The sequence below is a fragment of the Martes martes genome (assembly GCF_963455335.1).
Source record: "Martes martes genome assembly, chromosome: 9".
Taxonomy (NCBI): Eukaryota; Metazoa; Chordata; class Mammalia; order Carnivora; family Mustelidae; genus Martes; species Martes martes.
The window spans coordinates 102,397,810-102,420,913 of NC_137896.1; the positions used below are offsets into that span (position 1 = coordinate 102,397,810).

Below are 23,104 nucleotides of genomic sequence, written 5' to 3' on the forward strand. Positions count from 1 at the left end.
GATGACCTAAGCCAAAATCAAGGATCCGGCACTTAACCAACTGAGCCACCCAGGCGCCCCCTTGTTACCCTCCTTATAATTACATGGAGCAGAACCCCACTCAAGCAAAGTGGGTTTGGCTGAAAACATACAAAATGTTCCGAGGACCCAATCCATAGCCCAAGGAAGCTAAAGCTGGGGACAGAAAGCCATCAGGATCCAAGCAGCCCGTTCAGGAACCACAAGAACGATCACATTCCTTTCTCTACCTGGGTTTTCTCTGGTTTGCACCCCATGGCTTTTGGCAGCTCTGGCAACCCTGACTGCTCCCAAGCAAACTGACAACTTCGTCTTAAAGATCAAATCCCCAGGAGACACCCTGGCTCATTTTTCTAAGCCAGAGCACAAGCCTTGGGCTTCCAGTGGCCAATTTATCAGCACTGGCCAGTCACTTCTAATTTCTGGAAGTTTGGGTCACCTCCAGGGGGAAGTGGCTTGTCTGAATGGTGAATCTGGGTGCAGGCACTGGGCACACTCAGCGGGGCACACCAGGATCTCTCTCCCCCATCAGTCCTGTCTGCCCTCTGCCCTTTAGGACCTGCCCCCGCTGGGGAGCTCATGCTCAACCAGCTGAGCTCACAGAATATGTACTTCTGAGGAGAAACTGAGAAGCTGCAGCAGCCCCTGCTGGTCCCTGCCCAGATCCACTCAGCCCTCTTCTGGGCGCTGAACGCTGCTCACTTGATTCCTGGCTACTCTCCACTCAGGGCCTGTTTGATGGCAGGGCACAGGAACACACACAGGGCAGGAAGGAGTGCAAGATCATCAGTGCCCACGACAACTGCCCCTGATGACAGACGGGCAGTTGGTGATCTATACCCCAACCCCCTTGCCCCCTAGATTGAGTCCATTGTCCACTGTGGTAACTAGCTTGATAACGCACCTTTTGTCGGCTGCCTTCCTCTGTCTCACCTCTCCACTCACCTCCAAATGTTTCTGGAATCACATTCCAAATATACTATCTGCACTCTAACTCTCAGGGTTGAATTCTGGAAGGACACAAACCAAGACAGAACAGAAGTCCAGGACAGCACATGTTAAACCATACCCTTTGGTTTCACTGTTCTTGATAATAAAGCCAGTATTTTCATTCCCACTGTCTAGTGCCCGTGTCTATCACACAACTGCTTCAAAACTCAGGAGGAAAAGAAGTGTGTTATTATTGCCCCCTACGCTTCAAGGAAATGCTCCGTAAAGACTGGGTAAACGCTGGAGTGGATGGGAGAAAGAGCCTTTCCCACATCTGTGCAGCAGGAGACTGGACGTGGCTGTTGGCAGAGGGAACAGGGGTCATCTTAACTCTGGTGAGCAGGCCCTTTCTTGGCACACGGTATGAAGCTGGGGAACAGAGGAGCAGGGTTTCCCCCTCAGCTGCTGAAGGCAGAAGGCAAAGCCTGGTATACAGAGTCTTTATTTATTGTGAGTCCTGCTATCCAGAGAAGCCAGACTCACGTCCAGGCCCCTCAGGATTCCACCTGGCCACTCCTCAGGGCTGGGGGCATCAAGGAGCCAGTCACTCATGTCCAGTTTTTCCATGGTTCAGAGTCCTCAGGAGACAGGAAGTGGCTTTGCCTGTGGGAAAAAAACATGACCATCTACTACACCTCTTTTGTGCCTGGTCCTGGGGCCACCACTGGGGAGATTATGTAGACACAGCAGAGGCTGCCTTTGCCAAGTCCAGAGTCTGGAGGGAGAAGGTATCAGGTGATGACCTTGGCCATCTGTCATGTGAACACATCTGACACAGTGAACTGTCACTGGGAGCAGAGAAGTCACCATTTGCTGTATTTACTGAGCATCTGCTGTGTCCTAGCATTGTTACAGGGCAATAGAGGAAGCAGGTGTGGTGGTAATCACTCTGAGTGCACTCAGGAACCACAACAAGGCTGTAAAGGAAGAGATATGATCTCATTTCCATTTTTACAAGGTCCTCTGGCTGCCAGAGGAGAGCTGATTTAGGGGCAGGATGGCCACAGGAAGACCAGGGAGAGGCTGACTGCTTAACCAGGGCAGGAATGACGAGCCATGCCTACTCTGCCTACTTGTGATCTCTCTCTCTCTCTCTGTGTCAAATAAATAAATAAAATCTTTTCTTTTTTTTTTTTAGGATTTTATTTATTTATTTGACAGAGAGGTAGAGGGAGATCACAAGTAGGCAGAGAGGCAGGCAGAGAGAGAGGGGAAAGCAGACTCCCTGCTGAGCAGAGAGCCTGATTCGGGGCTCAATCCCAGGACCCTGAGATCATGACCTGAGCCTAAGGAAGAGGCTTAACCCACTGAGCTACCCAGGTATCCCAATAAATAAAATCTTAAAAAATAAATAAATAAAAGTCCTTCCTGCTGGTGTCCACTCCTAGTGCCTGAACCTTTCACTTATTACTGCCTTATTAAAACAAAACAAGGACTACAGGGCCTGGTAGAAGGGCATCTCCCCCATATTTAGCCAAGAAGCCCTCTGAGACAGCCAATGGGAATGAAGCAGTTACAAGGCAGTGAGATACAAGCCATGATGGAGGGAGCTCAGACACCCTGGGAGCCTGGAGATGGGGATGCGCCAGCTGGGGATGTTTTCAGATGCAGCGATATATAAGCCAGAATAGCAAGTAGCCAGGTGGCCCGGGAAGGACAGTCCAGGCAGAAGGAAATAGCTGGATAAAAGTCTGCCAGCAGGAGAGAAATGCACCTGAGTAACTGCAGGCTCACTATGGCTGGAACAGAGTATGATGTAAAAAGTAGGGAGCGGGATGGGCGGGGGCCCTATAGGCTGTGCTGGAATTTAGATTTGGCGGATGGAAGTGAGAAGCCACGGAAAGCTTTTTTTTTCTTTTTTTTTTTTAAAGATCTTACTTATTTATTTGACATAGAGAGCACACAAGCAGGGGGAGCAGCAGGCAGAGGGAGAAGCAGGCTCCTCGCCCAGCAGGGACCCCGACCTGGGGCTCAATCCCAGGGTCCCGGGATGATGACTTGAGTTGAAGGCAGACACTTAACCGAAAGGTTTTCAAGTGAAACAGGACATGGGGTGTCTGGGTGGCTCAGTTGATTAAGCGTGCACCGACTCTTGATTTGGGCTCAGGTCATGATCTCAGGGTTTTGAGAACAAGCCCCGAGTCAGTGTGGGGCCTGCTTAGGATTCCCTCTCTTTTGCTCTCTCTACCCCTCTCTCCACTCGCACTTTCTCTCTCAAAAAAAAATAAATAAAATAAAATAAATAAGTGAAGCAGAATATGGTCAGATTTCCTCTGGGACTGCTCTGGGACGATCACAGAGAATGGACTGAAAGCGGTAATACAGAACACAGAGACTCAAATGAGAGAACGTTAAGAGGGAGGTGGTTCAACATGTGACTTTTGCCTTAGGAGGGCACAGTCCAGTGAGGGGAGGCGGTTAACTTCTCAAGGAGCATTTCTCAATTTCATTTTTACTACTGCTCCCCAAGCGGTCTTTAATGACATCTTTTTTTTTTTTTTAAGATCTTATTTATTCATTCATAAGAGACACACACACACAGAGGCAGAGGGGGAAGCAGGCTCCCCACCGAGCAGGGACCGCAATGTGGGACTTGATCCCAGGACCTGGGGATCATGACCAGAGCTGAAGGCAGATGCCCAAACATCTGAGCCACCACCCAGGCAGCCTCCCCAAGCAATCTTTTAAGAAAGCTTTGAAAAATTGCAGCCATCCATGAAATCTGTTTATGTACTGTACACATCATTAAAGAGAGTAAGACTCATTTGCTCGCTCCTCATCCCCTCACCGAGTACAGCAGAGAGGTAGTGAGGAAGGGAACAAGAGAGCAGGTAAGGAAGGAGGTGGATGAGGTCAGCCCAGAGAAGAACACAGAGAACAAGCAAGGACCTGGATTTTGTTCTTAGAGTGAATGGGAAGCTATTGAAGAGATCTAAGCAAATATGTACCGGGATGAGTTTTCAGTTTCTAAATGCTCTCTCTGGCCACTGTGTGGAGGGCAAGTGAGAGGGGATTCAGAGAGTCAGGGAAAAGGCTGGGGCAGGGATTCTGGAGGTGGAGAGGTCAGAGAGGGGTCTGGACTGAAGGAGGGGCTGTGGGAAGGGGCAAGAGGTGATCATGTTCTGGATCCCAGATGCTCACGCAGGCCTATGGCAGGGGGGCTGAGGATAACTCCCAGGTCTTTATTTTGAGCAACTACAAGGACAAAGGGGGTGAGTAGTGACGAGTCCCTGCTCCCATCTCACCTCCACAGTTGAGGGTGATTGCGGCGGCTTCACCTCCACAGTTGAGGATGAGCGCGGCGGCTGCACCTGCTCAGCACACTGCAGGAAGCGGCGCATGTGCTCTGCACAGTTGCCCACAGCTGCCTCATTCTGCCGAAGGCATTCCTCAAAGGCCTCAAAAGGTTCAGCACAGGCCTGGCGGATCTGACGGATGATTGGGCTGCGGAGGAAGGGCATTTCAAGCATTCACACTTCCACTCCACTGCCCGCCCCCACCCCCCACCCCGTCCCATTCTTGCCCACACTCACTGGGAGGATGTGCATTGAGCAATACTCATCTTAAGGTGGTGACAGTCCCGCTGCCATGACTCAGGCTTGGCCACCACACACTGGCCATATTGCTCCAGCTCCCGGCCACAGTAGCGAGCCGTGACCTCCAGGGCCGCCTGCCTGTAGTACATGGTGGGCTGAGGGTAATTTCAGGCAACAGACCAGAAAGAGAGTTCTGATCTCAGTAGGGGGATGGATCGGGGAACAACAGTAGGTATCTTGGGCAGATCTAGGAGTCTGAAGGTATCCTGGGATAGAGCCAGGGAGATGGAGGGGGAGGGAAAGCATGAGCCCTGGGGACTGTGGAACAGGGTGGGGGCTTCTGGGAAGATGGTGGAGATCTTTTCCCAAAAAAGTCTAATCATTCAAAGGGATGCCTTGGGGTCCTTCAGGCATCCCTCGATAGGGCCTTAGAAGTAAGATCTTGAGTTATAGGAGAAAACCTGGGAGCCATAAAGGGGTTCGGAAGTCCTAAAAAGAGGTTCAGAAGTCCAAGTGGTAAGGTCTTGGGTCCTGGGGAAGGGTCCATTGACCAGAGTCTTAACGATTAAGTCTGAGGACAGAGGTACTGGAGGTGAGACTTGAAGCCCGGGGTGGGCCTCAGAGTTCTAGGAGCATGATGTGGAAGCACTGGGTGAGGCTGGAGCTCTGGGATAGATCTGGATGTTCCTACAAGTAAGCTCGAGAACAAGATCTGGAAATCTAGAGCGGGACCGGTGGTCTGGGAACAAGTCTGTGGGCGCTACAGGCGAGGTCTGCGATGATGCGCAGATCCGAAGGTTCAAAAGGTATGGTTTGGTGACTTAGGGGGATGAACCCGGAGCTCTAAGAACGGGTCTAAGAATCGCAGAGGTGCCATGACAATTCTGCAGTCCTAGGGTTGCAAGGTGGTGGACCGTGCCTGGGGTCCTAGGGACAGCGATTGGGTGGGTGTTAAGGGTGGACCTGACAAGTTCCCAGTTACCCGAAGAAGAGGTGCGGGGCCTAAACGCTCAGGGGGCGGGACCTAGACACGCGGAGGGACGAGACTTGTAACGGACTGCGCTGAATCCTAAGGGTCGTATCTTCGAGGAACAAAGACGCCAACCCTTCCTCCCGGAGTGCTGGCCCAGGTCCAGATCACGGGAAGAGAGGGGGTGCGGCGGCAGATCCAGGGGAGGCGCTCCCGCTACTCACATCTCCAGGCCGGTGCGGGTAGGAAATCAGTCCGGGAGGAGAGCTCCGCCTTTTCCGGTCCGGTTGTCATGGCGGCGCCCAACTCGGCTGTCCTTGCCTCGTTTTTTCCGGTCGCAGAGCCGGCAAGCGGCCCATTCTATTCCCTTTAGGCCCAACCTGTCATGGCGGCGCTCTGTCTCTCCTTCCGGCCCCGCCTGTATTGGCGGCGCCTGCGCAGCCGTCGCGGGCCGCTCTGCGGCTCGGTGGCTCTGCGCTTTCTACATCCGCCTTGCCGTGGCCGCGCCGGAAATACGGGAGAGACGCCGCCTGCGTGCTTCTTTCCTAGCCACCCGCGGGGAGCTGGGGCGAGCGGCTGCTCTGGCCACTCAACGTGGTGCTGTTGGTGGCCAGGTTGGACGCCGTGGCTGCGGACTCCTGGGCGCGGGGACTGGGAGCCTGACGCCTACCGCCGCAGTGCCACCTTCCGTCTTGCGCAGGCGCTCCCGGTCCTCTGCGGATGGTGGTGCGTGCGCGCGCGCGCCGAGCCGCGGGAAGGGGGTCACCGCAAGAGTGGGACCAGCCGGCGTGGATCTGCCATCGGCCTGGGGGACTCAGACCAGGCCCCCTTCTTGGCATAAGCCCTGGGGCCAGGCTGGACTTCAATGTTAATATTGGCTCCACGCGATTATGGGCATGTGTAATTCTAATTCCTCCTGGAGGGGTATCATTTCCACCTATTGGTCTGTCCTCCAGTGTGAGACCCGGGGGTACGTTTTCCCACCTGTGAGGGTGGGTGCGAGTATCCCGAGATCAGAGGGAGACTAAGCATCAGCCCAGCCATCAAATATGTGGATGTCTTCCCAGACTCCAGCCAAAATGAACATAAAATGATCTTCATGATAGTGTCGAGGAGCAAGAGCTATTTGTGAGCAAGTGACGGCTACTTGGAGTATGGGTGTGCTCATCTGTAAATGGGGAGGATGACGGTGAGGTCCTTTACATAGGGCATAGTGCATGTGAACAGTTAGGGCAGAGCCTGGACCCTCAGAATTTCTGGAGAAATGAGCGCTGTTACGGGAGACTGTTACCGTGAGCTGCTCTGGTTGGCCCTGGACACATGATTGTCCCACTGACCATCCGAACCTGCCTTGGATGATAGGAGTAGGTTTGGAGCTGTGTGCACCGAAGAAAAGCTTTTTGCCCAAGGCCTCCTATTCTTTCTTGCAAAAACTTCCAAGTGTATTTTTAATGGGAGAAGAGGGGCAGGGAACACCCTCAGTGGCAGAGAACACTTTGGCTTCAAATGTGGACTGAATCCTCATATTTTTCTCTCCTGGGAAAGTGAAATCTTAACCTGTCCTTTCCACTTCATGAGTCTTACCTCAAATTCCCTGTAACGTGCTCCCTCAAGGGAAGGGGTTCAAACATGTGAGCTCATTAATAGGTATGATTAAGACCCCAAGAGGAGACAGCATCCCCCCACCACCACCGGGAAGTGTGACCCTTGCGCTTCTAAGCTTCTAGGTTGTTTTTGGCCTGTAGCTCAAGAGTCTGACCAACTTCCTCTCTAGGGATCAAATGCAAGGTGGGCTTATGGAGTGAAGCAGACCTGGGTTTGAATCCGAGATCTTGGACAGAATCTGCTCTCTGGGTTTCAGTTTCCTCTGTAACAGCTGCTTAAGGATGCCCTTGTGAGCAGACTGAAATGACACTTGGTGAGCACATGGTGTTGAGCACTGTGTACTTTCCCTTTCTAGCCTTATCAGAATTTGTTACTGTATTTGTTTGCATATTTTCTGCCTACTTCAAGACCCACAAGGAAAGGGGCCTTGTATCTGTCTCATGTCACCGCTGGATCCCCTCCATAGCATGGGGTCTGGCAGAGTAATAATGGAATGAATGAAACCATCTGCTTGCAGGATAGCGTGAGGATAAAATGAGAGCCACTCGTATGGCTTGTATGATACTTATTAAGTGCTGTCTGTGTGCCAGGAACTTTCCCCAGCGGGGAGTAAAAGACCAAAATTCACACTGCTAAAAAAGGGTATACAGTGTGATGTTTTGGTATACATAGATATTGTGAAATGATTACCACAGTAATACCCATCAGTTCACATAGTTAACATTTTTAATGTGTGATGAGGACATTTGAGATCCAATCTCTTAGCAAATGTCAAGTATACAATATGTTAGTATTAACTGATGCTATACATTAGGTCCAGGACTTACTTAATAGAGTTTATACCCTTTGACCAACATCTCCTCATTTCCCCCACACCCCAGGCCTGCCAACCACCATTCTGTTTCCACGAGTTCAACTTAGATTGCACATATGTGAGGTCATGTGATATTTGTCCGTGTGCTTCACGGAGCATATAGTCCTCCAGGTGGGGCATGTCAGATCTGATGAAGGGCAGGGAGTGTGACGGGGGGTTGGATGGGAGGGTGCACTTGTAGAATGGGATCCGGAGGGAGTTGTCCAGTGCTTCGATCCCTGGCTAGACTGAGAGCCGCCACAAATGGCAACAGACACAACTTTGACCGGATGATTTGTGAGGTACAACAGCGTGAGTCCTGACCCTTGATCCCCTGAAGGGGCCATGTGGCAGGAAGGGATGGTGCCTGGGTGTGTCGGTGATTTCCTAATGGTGTTATGAGAAGAGCATGTTGACTAGGACAGGGTCTCCTGGAGTCCTGAGGGCTCCTCTCCCCTCAGGTGGCTTCACTGCCACCTTCATCTCCTGGGTTTTTCTTTTCTAGAAGTGCTCCCTCTTGGTCTTAAGTTTATAGGATATGATGGGTGGGAGGCAAATCCTGACGAGCCCAATACATGTAAAATCTCCAAGCTGAGGACAACAGTGAACGTGCTTTTCCAGCCACATTACATCTGTTGTCACTAGCCAGGGGCTAGTGACCTAGAGCTTCAGGACCACCCCTCCTCTGGAAACAGTGGCACAGAAAATTGTTAAGAGGAAACAATATACTGTGACTTGGAGGGGGTCTCCCACCTCCTGACTTATTTTTTTCTCCTTATTAAGCTCCTTAGTTTAAAAAAAAAAAAAAGTGAGCAAAATGAACACTTTGCTTGAAGCTTAACTTCCATTTTCTCACTAGTGTCTCCTGGATCCTTTGCCTCCCAGATCTATTCCCCAAGAGCTCAAAGCCTTAGGATTCCTGGGAACTGCAGTGCATCCCGTCCTTGCCTCCTGCTTCTGGATTCCACCCGTTTGTTAGTCTAGGCAGGGGCGGGTGAGGCTTGGCAAAGGATCCACGTGTTGGTTCCTGCCATGCTATCCACACAGGCCTGGATTAAGTGTGCTGTCTTCCCTCTGGTGCTGGGCGAGGGAGGGCTTGGGAGGTCAAGGCCATGGCTCTGTCCTAGAGAAACTGACACACAATCTTCCTACGTGATGATGGGTGTGAGGCAGCAGAACAGGGTGTGGTGCCCTCATGGTGAGGTCTGCTCGGCTCTGTTCTGCCCCCTGGGAACGGGTCTTAAGCAAGACCTTGACCACTGACCCAGGGCAATTCCTTTCCTCCCGCAATGGGCAGCTGCCTGGGGCTGGGGTTCCAGTGGGCCTGGCCACCTCCTCAGCACTGCATGTACCTTCCTCATCCACTCTAGGTTCACGGGGTTTGAGGTTTAAGAGATGCAGATTCAGATGCTGCCGCTGATGAGTAGATCCCAGTGCTGATCTCTTCCAGGTCCTTGGAGGTTGGGGGCCATAGGCTGAAAGGGAAATGTGCAGAAACTGGTCCCAGATAGAGGACAATGTCCTCACTTCTTGGCTTTGCCTCCAAGAAGTGGTATTTGATGTTTCAGCTAGAACACGGCTCTACTTGAGAAGGAAAAGAAAGTGTGGGAAAGGTTAATTAAGTGGTTTGTTTCCCTTACAGCCAATCTGGGCCTCTTCACCAGTCTCTGTATTACCTTCTGTCCACACGGAGGCATCACACATTTAGAACCACACAAGTATGTGCTCCGTAGGGAGCTGAGCCTCAGTGGGATTGGCTTTCTGAGGTTGCTGTAACAAACTGCCACAGGTTGGGTAGCTTAAAAGAACAGACATGCATTTTTACCGTTCAGGAAGCCGGAAGTCCAAAATCAAGGTGCTGGCAGCAGATTCCTGCTGGAGGCTCTGAAGGAGAATCTGTTCCATGCCTGTTCCCCACCTTCCGGTGGTTACAGGCAGTCCTTGGCATTCCTTGGCTGGTAGACACATTACTCCCATCTCTGCCTCCACTCACATCACCTTCTCTGTGTGCTCTCCTCTTACAAGGACACCAACGCCAAAACTCCAGGGGACGCTTCTGCCTATATCCCTTTGCCCCAGGCTGCACCCTATATCATTGTAACGCCTGCAGTTGAAAAGGCTTACTGGGACTCGCGGGTCAGAGGGGGCGGGCAGTGTGGACAGCCTGCGGGAAGCCTGCCCGGACCAGCTCTTCCATCAGTGCTGTAGGCTCTTCCCCGCAGCCTGTGCTGTCTCCCCTACATGGCAGTGCGGGGTTGGTGCCTGCTGGGTCCCACAGAGGTACTCAGCCTGTTGGCACCGTCCTCACTGTGGATCTGCTCAACAGGAACACTTCTTCCCATCAAAAGAAGTACCACACATACTTGAAACATCTGTTCTTATAATACATCTTGCAGTACCTGTTACAACCACTTGGGTGTATGGAGTGTCCATTAAATAAAACCGGTTCATTTCAAGGACCACAGTGGGGCAATTCATTTTTGTTGTATCGGCATTCTTAACAGGGACAACTTACTTATTCCATCTTGTGTATAGTTCTGTTCTTTCATTAGGAAACTCACTTTTATAAACAATACAGAAACTGACAGCCCTATTTTACTGCAGTTTTTAATCTACCCATATACTATTTGGATAATAACCCATCATTCAATTTTATATTTATTTCCTTAAAATATTAATGTTATCCAATATTCCTTTCATAGACATAAGTAACATTCAGTTTTACATACAGCTCCATCCTTCCTTGAAGACATTTGTTTCACAACAACAATTCCATTTGTATAAATATGTATCTTGTCTACACTTGTATCCATTCACTGCATACACTGATTTGTGTTATACCAATATAGCATTCAAAGAGATACATAATATATCCAGTCCTCTGGCCAAAAAAAAAAAAAAAAAAGGAATCTTGAGCTGAACCTCACACCTTAAAGAAAAATCACTCAAGGGGCACTTGGGTGATTAAGTCAGTTGGGAGTCCAACTCTTGATTTCTGCTCAGGTGGTGATCTCAGTGTTCTGCAATTGATTCCTGTGTTGTCAGGCTCCCCGCTCAGCAGGGTCTGCTCGAGATTCTGTCTGCCTGTCCTCACCCCCTCCACTCACGCACTCTAATAAATGGACAAATCTTTTAAAAAAAGAAACTCATGGGGCACCTGGGTGGCTCAGTGGGTTAAGCCTCTGCCTTCGGCTCAGGTCATGATCTCAGGGTCCTGGGATCGAGTCCCGCGTCGGGCTCTCTGCTCGGCGGGGAGCCTGCTTCCTCCTCTCTCTCTCTCTCTCTCTCTCTCTCTCTCTCTGTCTACTTGTGATCTCTCTCTGCCAAATAAATAAATAAATTCTTTAAAAAAAAAAAAAAAGAAACTCAAAAGGGATACATGGATCATTGATTTAAATGTACAGCATAAAATTATAAACGCTTAGAATATATAAAATCTTTGGGCTTGAAGAGTTCTTTTTTTTTTTTTTTTAAGATTTATTTATTTATTTGACAGAGATCCCAAGTAGGCAGAGAGGCAGGCAGAGAGAGATGAGGAAGCAGGCTCCCTGCTGAGCAGAGAGCCCGATGCGGGGTTCGATATCAGGACCCTGAGATCATGACCTGAGCTGAAGGCAGAGGCTTTAACCCACTGAGCCACACAGGTGCCCCTGGGCTTGAAGAGTTCTTAAGACATGACACCAAAAGCATGATCTACCAAAAACCAAACCCAATGATAAAGTAAAAACTGTGCGCTCTCATGGAGTGCTGAGTGGCAGTAAGAAGGAATAAGTTACTGACGCATGCAGGAAACTGAGTGGATCTCAGGGGAACTGCAGAGTGGAAAAGGCCAATTTCAAAAGGTCACTACTGTATGATTCTATTTATATATCCTTGAAATAACAAAATTATAGAGATGGAGAATAGATCAGTGGTTGCCAGGGGTTAAAGATGGGGGATAGGGTTGGGGACAGCTATAAAGGGAAAAAAACATGGCTGAGCCTTGAGGTGTGGAATAGTTGTCTTTTTTTTTTTTTCCATGTAAATTCAATTAACATATGGTATATTATTACTTTCAGAGGCAGAGATCAGTGATTCATCAGTCTTATATAATACCCAGTGTTCATTATATCACTTTTCCTCCTTAATGTCTATCACCCACCTACCCCATCCCTCCACCCCATTCCCCTCCAGCAATCTCATGTTTGTTTCCTATGATTAACATCACTTATGGTTTGTAGTCCTGTGTCTTGATTATGTTCGTTACATCAATCTACACGTGGTAGGGACACCTGGGTGGCTCAGTCGGTTGGGCGGCTGCCTTTGGCTCGGGTCACGATCCCAGCATCCTGGGATCGAGTCCCGCATCCGGCTCTTTGCTCGGCAGGGAGCCTGCTTCTCCCTCTGCCTCTGCCTGTACTCTCTCTCTCTCTGACAAATAAATAAATAAAATCTTAAAAAAAAAAAATCTACACATGGTATGACTGATCTGAACTATATACACATACACAAAGGAGTGCATGTAAAACTGGTGAAACAGGACTAAACTCTGGGAATTGTCCCAATGTCAATTTTGTGAATCTATAAATTTAAAAAAGCTAAGCAAATAAGAGATAAGACATATTTTACTCTGGTGTGGAATTTAAGAAATAAAACAGATCAACACAGCGAGGGACAGGAGGAAGAGAAGCAAACCATAAAAGACTCTTAACTCTAGAGAACAAACAGGGTTGCTGGAAGGGAGGTGGCCAGGGGGAAGGGGGAAGTGGGTGAAGGGGGTTAAGGAGGGCACTTATGATGAGCACTGCATGGTACATGGAAGTGATGAATCTCTAAATTCTACTCCTAAAACTCATATTACACTATATATTAACTGGAATTTAAATAAAAAACAAAAGTTAAAACAAACTTTATTTGTTACCATTTTTAGCACTCCTAAGAAAATTGGGAGACTTGGAACCACATACCTCAGCTATGGGCTTGTGAGATAGAGATTGGAATGGGGTGGTAAAGTTCATCTGGGAGTCTGCTAACAGTAGTGCAAGTATCAGCCCATAGATTTGAGGCATTTTTCCTTATTTCTTTTTCCCAACAGTTTAATGAAGCAAGGCCAGGATATACTAGTTTTCTCAGTCTAGCTCTATCTGCCTTATCATTAGTAAGAGACACCTAAAGCCAGACTCAAGAATTATCTTAGTAAAGTTTAACATCAAAGAGCATGTATTCACAAATGAATACAAAGTCATCTACCGCCAGCAGCATTTATAGTGCCCAAAGAATGAAACTGCCCAAAGACACCCCAGCAGGGAACAATACGTCCAAACAATGAAATATTGTACACAGAAAAACAGCCACTGGATTTTAGAGATTAGTATGGAAAAACAATGTAAACTATCTCCATAAATTGTATTTATTACACGTGGAAATGGCATTTTGGCTCTTTTACATTAAATAAAATATAGCATATGAACATTATTTCTAAGATATGGAAGCAACCTAAATCTCCATCAAGAGAGGAACAAAGAGGGGCGCCTGGGTGGCTCAGTCGGTTGAGTGTCTGCCTTCAGGTCAGGTCATGATCCCAGGGTCCAGGATCGAGTCCCACATTGGGCTCCCTGTTTGGCAGAGAGCCTGCTTCTTCCCCCCAACCCCCCATTGCTGGTGCTTTCTCTCACTCTCTCGAATAAATAAATAAAATCTTAAAAAAGATGAATAAAGAAAATGTGCTATACATACAACAGAATATTATTCAGCCCTAAAAAGGGAAATCCTGCCATGTGCAACATGTATAAACCTCAAGGCCATTATACTAAGTAAAATAAGCCTGTCACAGAACCACAAATACTGCATGATCTCACTTATATGCAGGATCTGAAAGAGTCAGACTAGAATGATGGCTACCAGGAGTTGGTGGGAGGGAAACAGGGAGTTGCTGTCGAACGGGTGTAAAGCTCCACTGATACAAGATGAGTGAGTTCTGCCTGTAGTTAACAATATTCTGTTGTACACCTAAACATTTGTTAAGAGGCTAGGTGTCAAATTCAGTGTTTTTACCAAACACACACACACACACACACCCCCAAAGGGCACGAGGAATCTTTTGGAGGTGGTGTTCCTTACCTTGATTGCAGTGATCATTTCACAGGTGTATGCATATGCTCAAACCCGTCCAATTGTACATGTTAAACATGCACCATTTTGTTTAACAATTACACTTCAATAGAAGTACCTTTGGTTTTTACTTTAATGTGGATATAAGCAAATACAAAATGAAATATATGGCTTGCATTTTATTTGTATTGGGTTGCTTTGTTCTAGACAGAGAAATGTTTGACGGTCACTGCCCAGAGAAAGTAGGGTACGGGGACCCTGGGGTTGCAAAGACTTCCCTGTATATCCTTCTACTTATCCGTGTATCATTTTTAAAGAAGATGCTTATGGGACTTTTGAACAAATACGCTGAAAATCAGCTTCAGTAGTTATTATTCTGATGAGACTCAGAAATCCTGAATTCTTAGTTGCCAGGTCTTGGTGGAAAACCCGAATGCCCTTGAGAAAAACTCCAGAGGAACCGAGTCATCTCTTCACTGAGCCCAAGTTAGAGTTTGTTTTTTTAATCTGATCGTTCTCCTAACCCGCAAGGTGCCATCAAGTTAAATGACATCCAGTTTCACCTTAATGTTCATGGCTGCCAGTTCAGCTACGAAATACCGGAAAACGTAAGGCACGGAAACAGTGTCGATGGTGTCACTTCGATCACACAACGTACAGTTGTACTTTCTGTTGCGCGTGGCGGACCAGGAAGGGGGTGGCTTCTCCAGCAGCGGAGACAGTAAACTACCACACTTAACGCACACGTGCGCTACCGAGCGATCCGAACAGTTGAAGAGGCGGTCATGCAGAAGAAAAGATGTACCATGAGCTAAAAGAGCATCCCGCTCCATTTCCCCAAAACGGATTCCGCCCTGGACATTCCTTCCCCCAATAGGCTGGTTGGTGACTTTGTCTCTGGCTCCCGTGGTCCTAACCTGGAACTTGTCTGAGACCATGTGGCGCAAACGCTGGTAATAAACCACACCTATGAAAATGTCTGCTTCCAGTTCTAGCCCACTGATGCCGCTGTACAACCTCTCGGTGCCATAGAAGTTGTAGCCACCGGCTTTTAACAGCTCCCCGAAGTACTCCAAGGCCGAGTTCTCCTCTGAAAAGGTGAAGGGTGTCGCATCGTGGCAGAGACCGTGCAGGGCAGCGGACTTCCCTGCCATACTTTCAATTAACATCCCAATGGTCATGCGGGAGGGAAAACCGTGAGGATTGAACAGAATGTCTGGGACCATCCCGCTCTCGGTGAACGGCATGTCCTCTACTGGCCACAGCCTGCTCAGGATGCCCTTCTGCCCGTGGCGACTGGCGAATTTGTCTCCGATGGTCGGGTTCCGAGGGACTCTCATCGTGATGCAGATACACTTGAACTTCCCACTGCCGGTGTCATTACTACACACTTTGATGTTATCCACGATGCAATTTTCTTTACTCCTAGGAAAAAAAGCAGACGGAAGGTCCAACTATTCTCTTCACGCTGACAAAGACACCTCTAAGTTTTAACTGACATAATTAATGCTTCATAAAGGATATCTGCACAACTTATTCTCACATCTCTTCTCCAGCACAAAGAGAGCTGGTATCCCTAAAAACACTTGTGAACAGGGCTGCTGATTCTGTTCGCTACGCAACTCTGCTCACCCGAAAGAACAGTGACAGAGACCACCTACAAAGACCTACAGCTGGGACGCCTGGGTGGCTCAGTTGGTTAAGCGGCTGCCTTCGGCTCAGGTCATGATCCCAGCGTCCTGGGATCAAGTCCCACATCGGGCTCCTTGCTCAGCAGGGAACCTGCTTCTCCCTCTGCCTCTGCCTGCCACTCTGTCTGCCTTTGCTCGCTCGCTCTCTCTCCTTCTCTCTCTCTCTGACAAATAAATAAATAAAATATTAAAAAAAAAAAAAAAAAAAAAAAAAAAAAAAGACCTACAGCTGAAACCATTTCAGAGATGTAAAATAAGCTAAACATTTTTAATTTTAGCAAGAGCCATCATGAACGTGACATTTTTAGCTAGGAAAATCCCTAACTACATCCTGAGAGAGATGATTAAGTTTGAGTAGCCTAGTTTTAAAAGAAGTCACAGGCAGCTTGTCAAATCCTAACAGACTGACAAGAGAAGCAGAAAAACAAAGGCCGACCAGCAGCCACTGAACTTTGTCTCATTTAAGAAATGCCAGTTCAGGGGCGCCTTGGTGGCTCAGTGGGTTAAAGCCTCTCCCTTCGGCTCAGGTCATGATCTCAGGGTCCTGGGATCGAGCCTACCATCGGGCTCTCTGCTCAGCAGGGAGCCTGCCTCCCTCTCCCCCTGCCTCTCTGCCTACTTGTGATCTCTGTCAAATAAATAAATAAACAATCTTTAAAAAAAAAAAAAAGAAAGAAATGCCAATTCAGTTACAACTAAGTCAAGTCAGGGAGCTACCACTTGTATCTTCTCCAAAATTTGCCTCTTACAAGGTAAATTTCACTGACCTCAGCAACTTCACTGAGAAACAGCCTTTAAAAAAAATAGCACTGGGTACCCAAACTTACTTATAGTACATCACAAAGCTTTCCCCGGTGTTGAGGTTCAGGTAGCCATAATATGGGTCTCCATACTGTAGCTGGGCTCCGATGAATGGTAAGCCATCATCATCTAACTTCTGCAGAACCCGTGGGTCACCAGGTTTGACTCCAAACACCAGACTATCATCTCCTTGTTTAATTTTCTCAGACAGATCTATGAACTCAGACTTGTAGACACTTCCATGGGCAAAGCCTCGTTCCCAGGAGGCCTTGTTCACGATCTACGAGGTCAAAGAATCGTTAATTTAAGAGACTGAGGCCAAATGGGGATTTTCACAATAAAAATGGTTAGAATTAAAATACATGATTTAGGATAACTGGCATTCTATTTTGAAAACTCCAGGGATCCCTGGGTGGCTCAGTTGGTTGAGCATCTGCCTTTGGTTCAGGTCATGATCCCTGGGTCCTGGAATCAAGTCCTGCATCGGGCTCCTTACTCAGTGGGGAGCCTGCTTCTCTCTCTGCCTCTGCCTGCTACTCTGCCTGCTTGTGCACTCTCTCTTTCTCTCTAACAAATAAATAATCTTAAAAAAATAAAATAAAAACTCCAGATTTTCTGGAGCACCTATGTGGCTCAGTCAGTTAAGCATCTGCTTAACTGGTTGTGATCTCAGGGTCCTGGGATCAAGCCCCACATTGGGCTCCCTGCTCAGCAGGGAGTCTGCTTCTCCCTCTCCCTTTGCCCCTCCCCCGGCTTGTGCCCTCTCTCTCAAATAAAATCTTTACAAAACAAAACACATTTTCCAAACCATCTACACTATGGCTTTAAACCCAATCATGCATAAATATAAAAGGTAGATATATCCAAGACTATACTCATTCAACACCTTATACTATGCACTCAAATATGCACCATACATGCATATCTGAATATTTAGTGAATATCCCTTAGGGCTTGCCACTTTCATGGAGACTAGCAATTAATCATTTAACAGAACACTCGCGCGCCAGGATGTAGAAACACAGTAAACAAAAAAGTTAAAAAGTAAAAGGAATGGAATGACATCTCCTGGGAGAACTTACCATGGCATCTTCCATATCGTAGCCAGTGTAAGAAATAACAGCAACGATGGCATTTGTCCCAATTGGATAGTTATCCATGTCATAATAATCATACATATATGGTCTCACTAAAGGGCTTTGTGGAGTCTGAAGACGATACAGTTTATTATCTGATCGAGCTTGGTAAGTGAGAAGTGGAAAGCCCATGGTTTGCTTCCCTACAAAGGGGGGAAAAAAACTTCAGCATCTTTTTTCCCCCTGATTATAAAGGTCATATATAAAATTGGAGGGGTGCCTGGGTAGCTCAGTCACTTAAGCGTTTGCCTTCAGCTCAGGTCATGATCTCAGAGTCCTGGGATCCAGCCATGCGCCAGACTCCCGGCTCAGTGGGGTGTCTGCTTCTCTCTCTGCCTCTCACGCCACTCTTGCGCTCTGCCTCACTCTCTCGCTCAAACAAATAAAATATTTTAAAAAATAAAATAAAATAGGAAACAAAACATTCATCATAGGGGAATGAATAAATTAATCATGGTGCTTCTGCTCACTATAGACTAATACACAGCATCAAAATGAAGCAGAACCACATGTAGCTATGTAACCAGACCGTGAAGACAACACTGAGTGGGAAAAAGCACAGAATGACATTTAATATTATATGATTTATGTATATTTGTATCACATCCCAGACGACTCCATACCTAGTTTATGAACACATGTATGATATAAGAAAAGCATAAAAAAAGATAATAAAGGATATATATAAATATAAGGTATTACTAGTGGGGGAAGGGAAGGGGTGAAAACGGGATAGTAACTATTATATGATTACTTTCTTACACAGAGCAAAATGTCAATATTTGTTAATTATTTCATAATTTTATAATTATATTTTTAATTATAATTATAATTATTTATAATTATATTATAAATCAATATTTGTTAATTCCCAGGGTAGGGAAGTAAGACTTCTTTCTACTTTATATTATAGAGAATCAATTTGAAACAAAAAGATTTTTATTTCTTTTTTTTTTTTTAAGATTTTATTTATTTATTTGTCAGAGAGAGAGAGGGAGAGAGAGAGAGCGTGAGCACAGGCAGAGGCAGAGGGAGAAGCAGGCTCCCCGCCAAGCAAGGAGCCCGATGTGGGACTCGATCCCAGGACGCTGGGATCATGACCTGAGCCGAAGGCAGCTGCTTAACCAACTGAGCCACCCAGGCGTCCCTGAAACAAAAAGATTTTTAAGACTATATATATAGGGGCGCCTGGGTGGCTCAGTGGGTTAAAGCCTCTGCCTTCGGCTCAGGTCATGATCCTAGGGTCCTGGGATCGAGCCCCGCATCGGGCTCTCTGCTCAGCAGGGAGCCTGCTTCCTCCCCTCTCTCTCTCTGCCTGCCTCTCTGCCTACTTGTGATCTATGTCTGTCAAATAAAGAAATAAAATCTTTAAAAAAAAAAAAAAAGACTATATATATATATATATATATATATACACACATATATATATATCTATGGAATTTTAAAATACAGAAAAGGAGACTTCTGGCTTCCAGTAATAGAAGGCTACTCCTACAAGACCACCCTCCACACATAAGATCCAGAACAATACAAAACAAAAACACCATATGGGCACACAAACACACACACACACACACAATCTGAAAGCACTGGAGAGTAACCAGAAGCAGTGAGGAACTGGAGAAGAATTTACACTTGGACAAAAGAAATGGGACTGAGTAAACTACTACTTTTTCAGGTTTTAATGTTTTTGTTTGTTTTGGCCTGGCTGTCCAGTCACCAAAGTGGCTATAACCCAAATAGAAACCTACAGTTTTACTGGCCTAAAGAGCCAAGGAATAAAGTTCAGAATACAATGGCAACTGGAAAGTCAGGGGGGAAATTTTAGAAAGGGAAGAAACAGAAAGGGAGGGCCTTAAATTCTACGTATTAACTGAGTCCAGATCTCGGTGGGCTGAGCTGTGCATGCATGAGACAGATCTAAGCAGTCCACCTAAGGCTAAAAGAACATACTTCAACTGCTATGTTCAGCTATCTATCAGTTAAATCTAAAAACCAATCCTCTTCAAAGGAACATAATAGAACCCAGTCTTAAAACCTATCATTCATAACGTTCCCGGTATGATCCGATAGTTCTAGAAATATAAAGAAACAGGAAAACATAACCCATGCTCAAGAAAAAAAAATGTTATCAACGGAGACTGATCCCGAGGTGACCCAATGTTGGAATTAGCAGGGCAGCTGGGTGGCTCTGGGCATGATCCCGAAGTCCTGGGATCGAGCCTCAAGTCAGGCTCCCTGCAGCAGGGAGTCTGCTTCTCCCTCTTCCTAAAAAATACATAAATAAATCTTTAAAAAAAAAAAAGATGTTGTAATTAGCAGACAACAGTTTTTAAAGACCTGTTACAACTATGCTCAAAAACAAAGGAAAAAAATTCACAAAGAAGACAACAATCTCTGAGAAAACAGAAACTATAAAAAATAAATGGAAACAAAGGACTGAAACATTAAATATCCGAAATAGAATAAAAAGTCAGTGAGGATAATGAGAGGATAATTATCCTCATAAGGATAATGAGGATAATGATCCAATCTGTGGGCGCCTGGGTGGCTCAGTTGGTTAAGCGTTTGCCTTTGGCTCAGGTCATGATCCCAGGGTCCTGAGATCGAGCCCCGCATCGGGCTTCTTGCTCAACAGAGAGCCTGCTTCTCCCTCTCCCTCTGCTGTTCCCCCTGCTTGTACTCTCTCTCTGTCAAATAAATAAATAAAATCTTAAAAAAAAAAAAAAAAGATCCAGTCTGAAGAGAAAAAAAAAAGAACAGAGACCCCATGGCTTACAGGGCAATATCAAAAGGTTTAACATAGATGACACATACTGAAATCTCAGAGGAGGTATGAGAGAATAGGGCAGAAGCAGGGTTTCTAGAAATAATGGCAGAAAAGTAAAAATTTGACATCTTTTAAAACAGATTTTAGAAGACCAGTAAATCCCAAGCACAAAGACCATCATATGTGGGCATATCACAATCAGCTACCAATGAGATATGAAGAGAAAATCTTACAGACAGGAGAAAATAACACATTACATACAAGCAAACGATGACACGTACAACCACTGACTTCTAACACAAATGACAAAGAACAAGAAGAGACCCAGTTGTATCTCTTAAGTGCTGAAAAACTACAACTGTCTAACCAGAATCATACATCCAGTTCCAGGTGAACATCAAATAGAGACATTTCCAGAGGAATAAAAACTAAGAGGATTTGTAGCCAGCAACCTAAACTACCAAAAAAAAGCACTAAAGGAAGGATTCCAGGCTCAAGGGATACGACACTCAGTGGAAACCGGAATCACTGGGTGGGCAGGCAGGGCATTGGCAGTGGTGAGATATGGGGAAAAACGACGGCTTGTGTTCTTCAAAAATCCAATCACAAGATCTCAGACAAATCCAAATCGACCAACATTCCACAAAATGACCTTTCTGTTGAAAAACATCAGTGTCAGAGATGACAAAGGCTAAGGATCTAATTTAAACGACTAAAGAGACTCAACAACTAAATGTGACGTGTGATCGCGGACTAGAAAAAAATAGAAAAAAATCTGCCATAAACTGTGTTTTTGGGACGATCTGTCAAAATCTGAGTAAGGACTATAAAGCAGTATAATGACATTAATGGTAAACTTCCTGATTGTTAATCCTTGCTCTGTAATATGCAAGGGGACATCCTTACTGGTAGGAAATAAACAATGAAATGCTTCAGGGTGAAGAGGCATCAGGTCTGCAGCTTACCTCCAAATGGAAAACGGTACACATGAGACCACATGGTAACAGAATCTACATAAAGGGTTTATGGGAGTTCTTTGTGCCATGCTCACAACATTTCTCTGAGTTTGAAATTGTTTCACAATGAAAACGTTACAAGCGCCTTTCTTTGTGAATACCACCACTCTCCCCTCCATCTTACCCATCTGGCACTGGTACATGTTCCGGGGACTCTGGTTGTGATCGGAGAAAGGGATGAAGTTGGCGATCACACTCAGCAGGCTGTGAGGGAAGAGCTCCTGGTGAGTGGTAACTCCAGCCAAAACCTCATCCTCAAAGATGGCAATGTTCATGAAGATCTGCAAAAGAGGAAGGACAAGAAAGTTCAAGGCACAGAGTAACTGACAGCTAACATATTAACTCTCCCTCTCTCTCAGAGTTTGGGACTCAAAGACTGGAACGAAAACCTTCCCCACTCAGCAACACTGATGGGATCCACTGGGAAGCACAGGGAAGCTTCAGGTCAGAAATACTGTTTGCCTGACACCTTTCATTCTAAATCCACCCTGGTCCAACTGTAAAGGATGGGAAGAAAGATTTTGAAGCAGCACAAAGCTCACAGTTTTGCAACTGCAAAGATGTAGGCAAATATTATAAGTCTGATGGAATGTTCCCACCTCAGCACCTGAGGCAGAGCCAGGTGCAAAGGAGCGGGGCAGGATGGGCAGGCAGGTGATGTGACCACTAACCCTCTCTCTCGATGTGTGAGAGCTCACAAAGGAGGCAGAAGGTAAGTTCTGATTTTCTTTCAAATGCCCAATCATTACTAAACAATGACAACACTTTTTAAAAAGTTTTTTTTTGGTTTGTTTTTTTTTTGAGAGAGAGAGAGAGCACACAAGCAGGGGGAGGGGCAGAGAGAGAGGGAGAGAGAATCTGAAGCTGACTTCCATTGAACACGGAAGCCTGACGCGGGGGTCGATCCCATGACCTGAACCAAAATGAAGAGTGGGACTGAGCCACCCAAGCACCCTGATAACACTTTTTAAAAATAGTGGTTAGGGGCATCTGGGTGGCTCAGTGGGTTAAGCCTCTGCCTTCGGCTCAGGTCATGATCTCATGGTCCTGAGATTAAGCCCCACGTCGGGCTCCCTGCTCGGTGGAGAGCCTGTTTCTCCCACTCCCTCTGCTGCTCCCCATGCTTGTGTTCTGTCTCTCAAATAAATAAATAAAATCTTCATTAAAAAGTTAAAAAAAAAAAAACCACAGTGGTTATTAAGTTTCCTAAAGTTGTACACTACACGAGCACACACAGGCACCAATCACAATGCCCTATGTACCTGCTCCATAGTTCCAATTAGTTCTTCTTTGCCTAATTCCAAGTTCTGCACGGGACGCACCAGTCTACAAGGAGTGGTAAACAGGAACAATCCTGGGTACAGACTTGGTTTTCCTGTCATGGGGATAAGGGCCACTTCCATCCAGGGAGGAATTCTTTTTTCTCTCAACACCTGTTTTCAACAAAAAGAAAGTTCAATTAAGGAGCGATGTGTTTTATATCTATCTCCTGTCACCCCGGAAGTGGGCAGAATGGGAAAGGAGGTCAAATATAAAAAGCAGTATGAGGAAATTAGTTATGCCAGTAACAACCTAGTGCCCTGCCAGTCTCATCACCGCATAGAATGCCACTCACCCAGTATCCAGAG

At 46.5% G+C, this 23,104-nt stretch overlaps 2 protein-coding genes across 3 annotated transcripts in view; both read right to left on the reverse strand.

Annotated features, from left to right (window-relative positions):
- Positions 1 to 1,434: 1,434 nt before the first annotated feature.
- On the reverse strand, positions 1,435 to 6,212 carry CHCHD5 (coiled-coil-helix-coiled-coil-helix domain containing 5). Of its 2 annotated transcripts, none has more exons than XM_080813134.1 (4): positions 5,739 to 6,212; positions 4,542 to 4,682; positions 4,254 to 4,452; positions 1,435 to 1,611 (listed from the first exon to the last, which is right to left on the reverse strand). In XM_080813134.1, coding segments are annotated over exons 1-4 (366 nt in total). In that variant the 5' UTR covers positions 5,741 to 6,212; the 3' UTR covers positions 1,435 to 1,587. The 2 variants fall into 2 exon arrangements, with proteins under 2 accessions (XP_080669260.1, XP_080669261.1); XM_080813135.1 differs by having other exon boundaries at positions 5,650 to 5,757.
- A 7,138-nt stretch (positions 6,213 to 13,350) lies between these two features.
- POLR1B (RNA polymerase I subunit B) overlaps positions 13,351 to 23,104 on the reverse strand; it is a 30,350-nt gene continuing 20,596 nt past the window's right edge. Inside the window, exons 11-15 of the mRNA XM_080814309.1 lie at positions 22,739 to 22,909; positions 21,601 to 21,757; positions 17,637 to 17,833; positions 16,581 to 16,834; positions 13,351 to 15,487 (exon numbers count right to left, since the gene is read on the reverse strand). Coding sequence (XP_080670435.1) covers positions 14,605 to 15,487; positions 16,581 to 16,834; positions 17,637 to 17,833; positions 21,601 to 21,757; positions 22,739 to 22,909 — 1,662 coding nt within the window. The 3' untranslated portion in view covers positions 13,351 to 14,604. The remainder of the gene's footprint in view (positions 15,488 to 16,580; positions 16,835 to 17,636; positions 17,834 to 21,600; positions 21,758 to 22,738; positions 22,910 to 23,104) is intronic.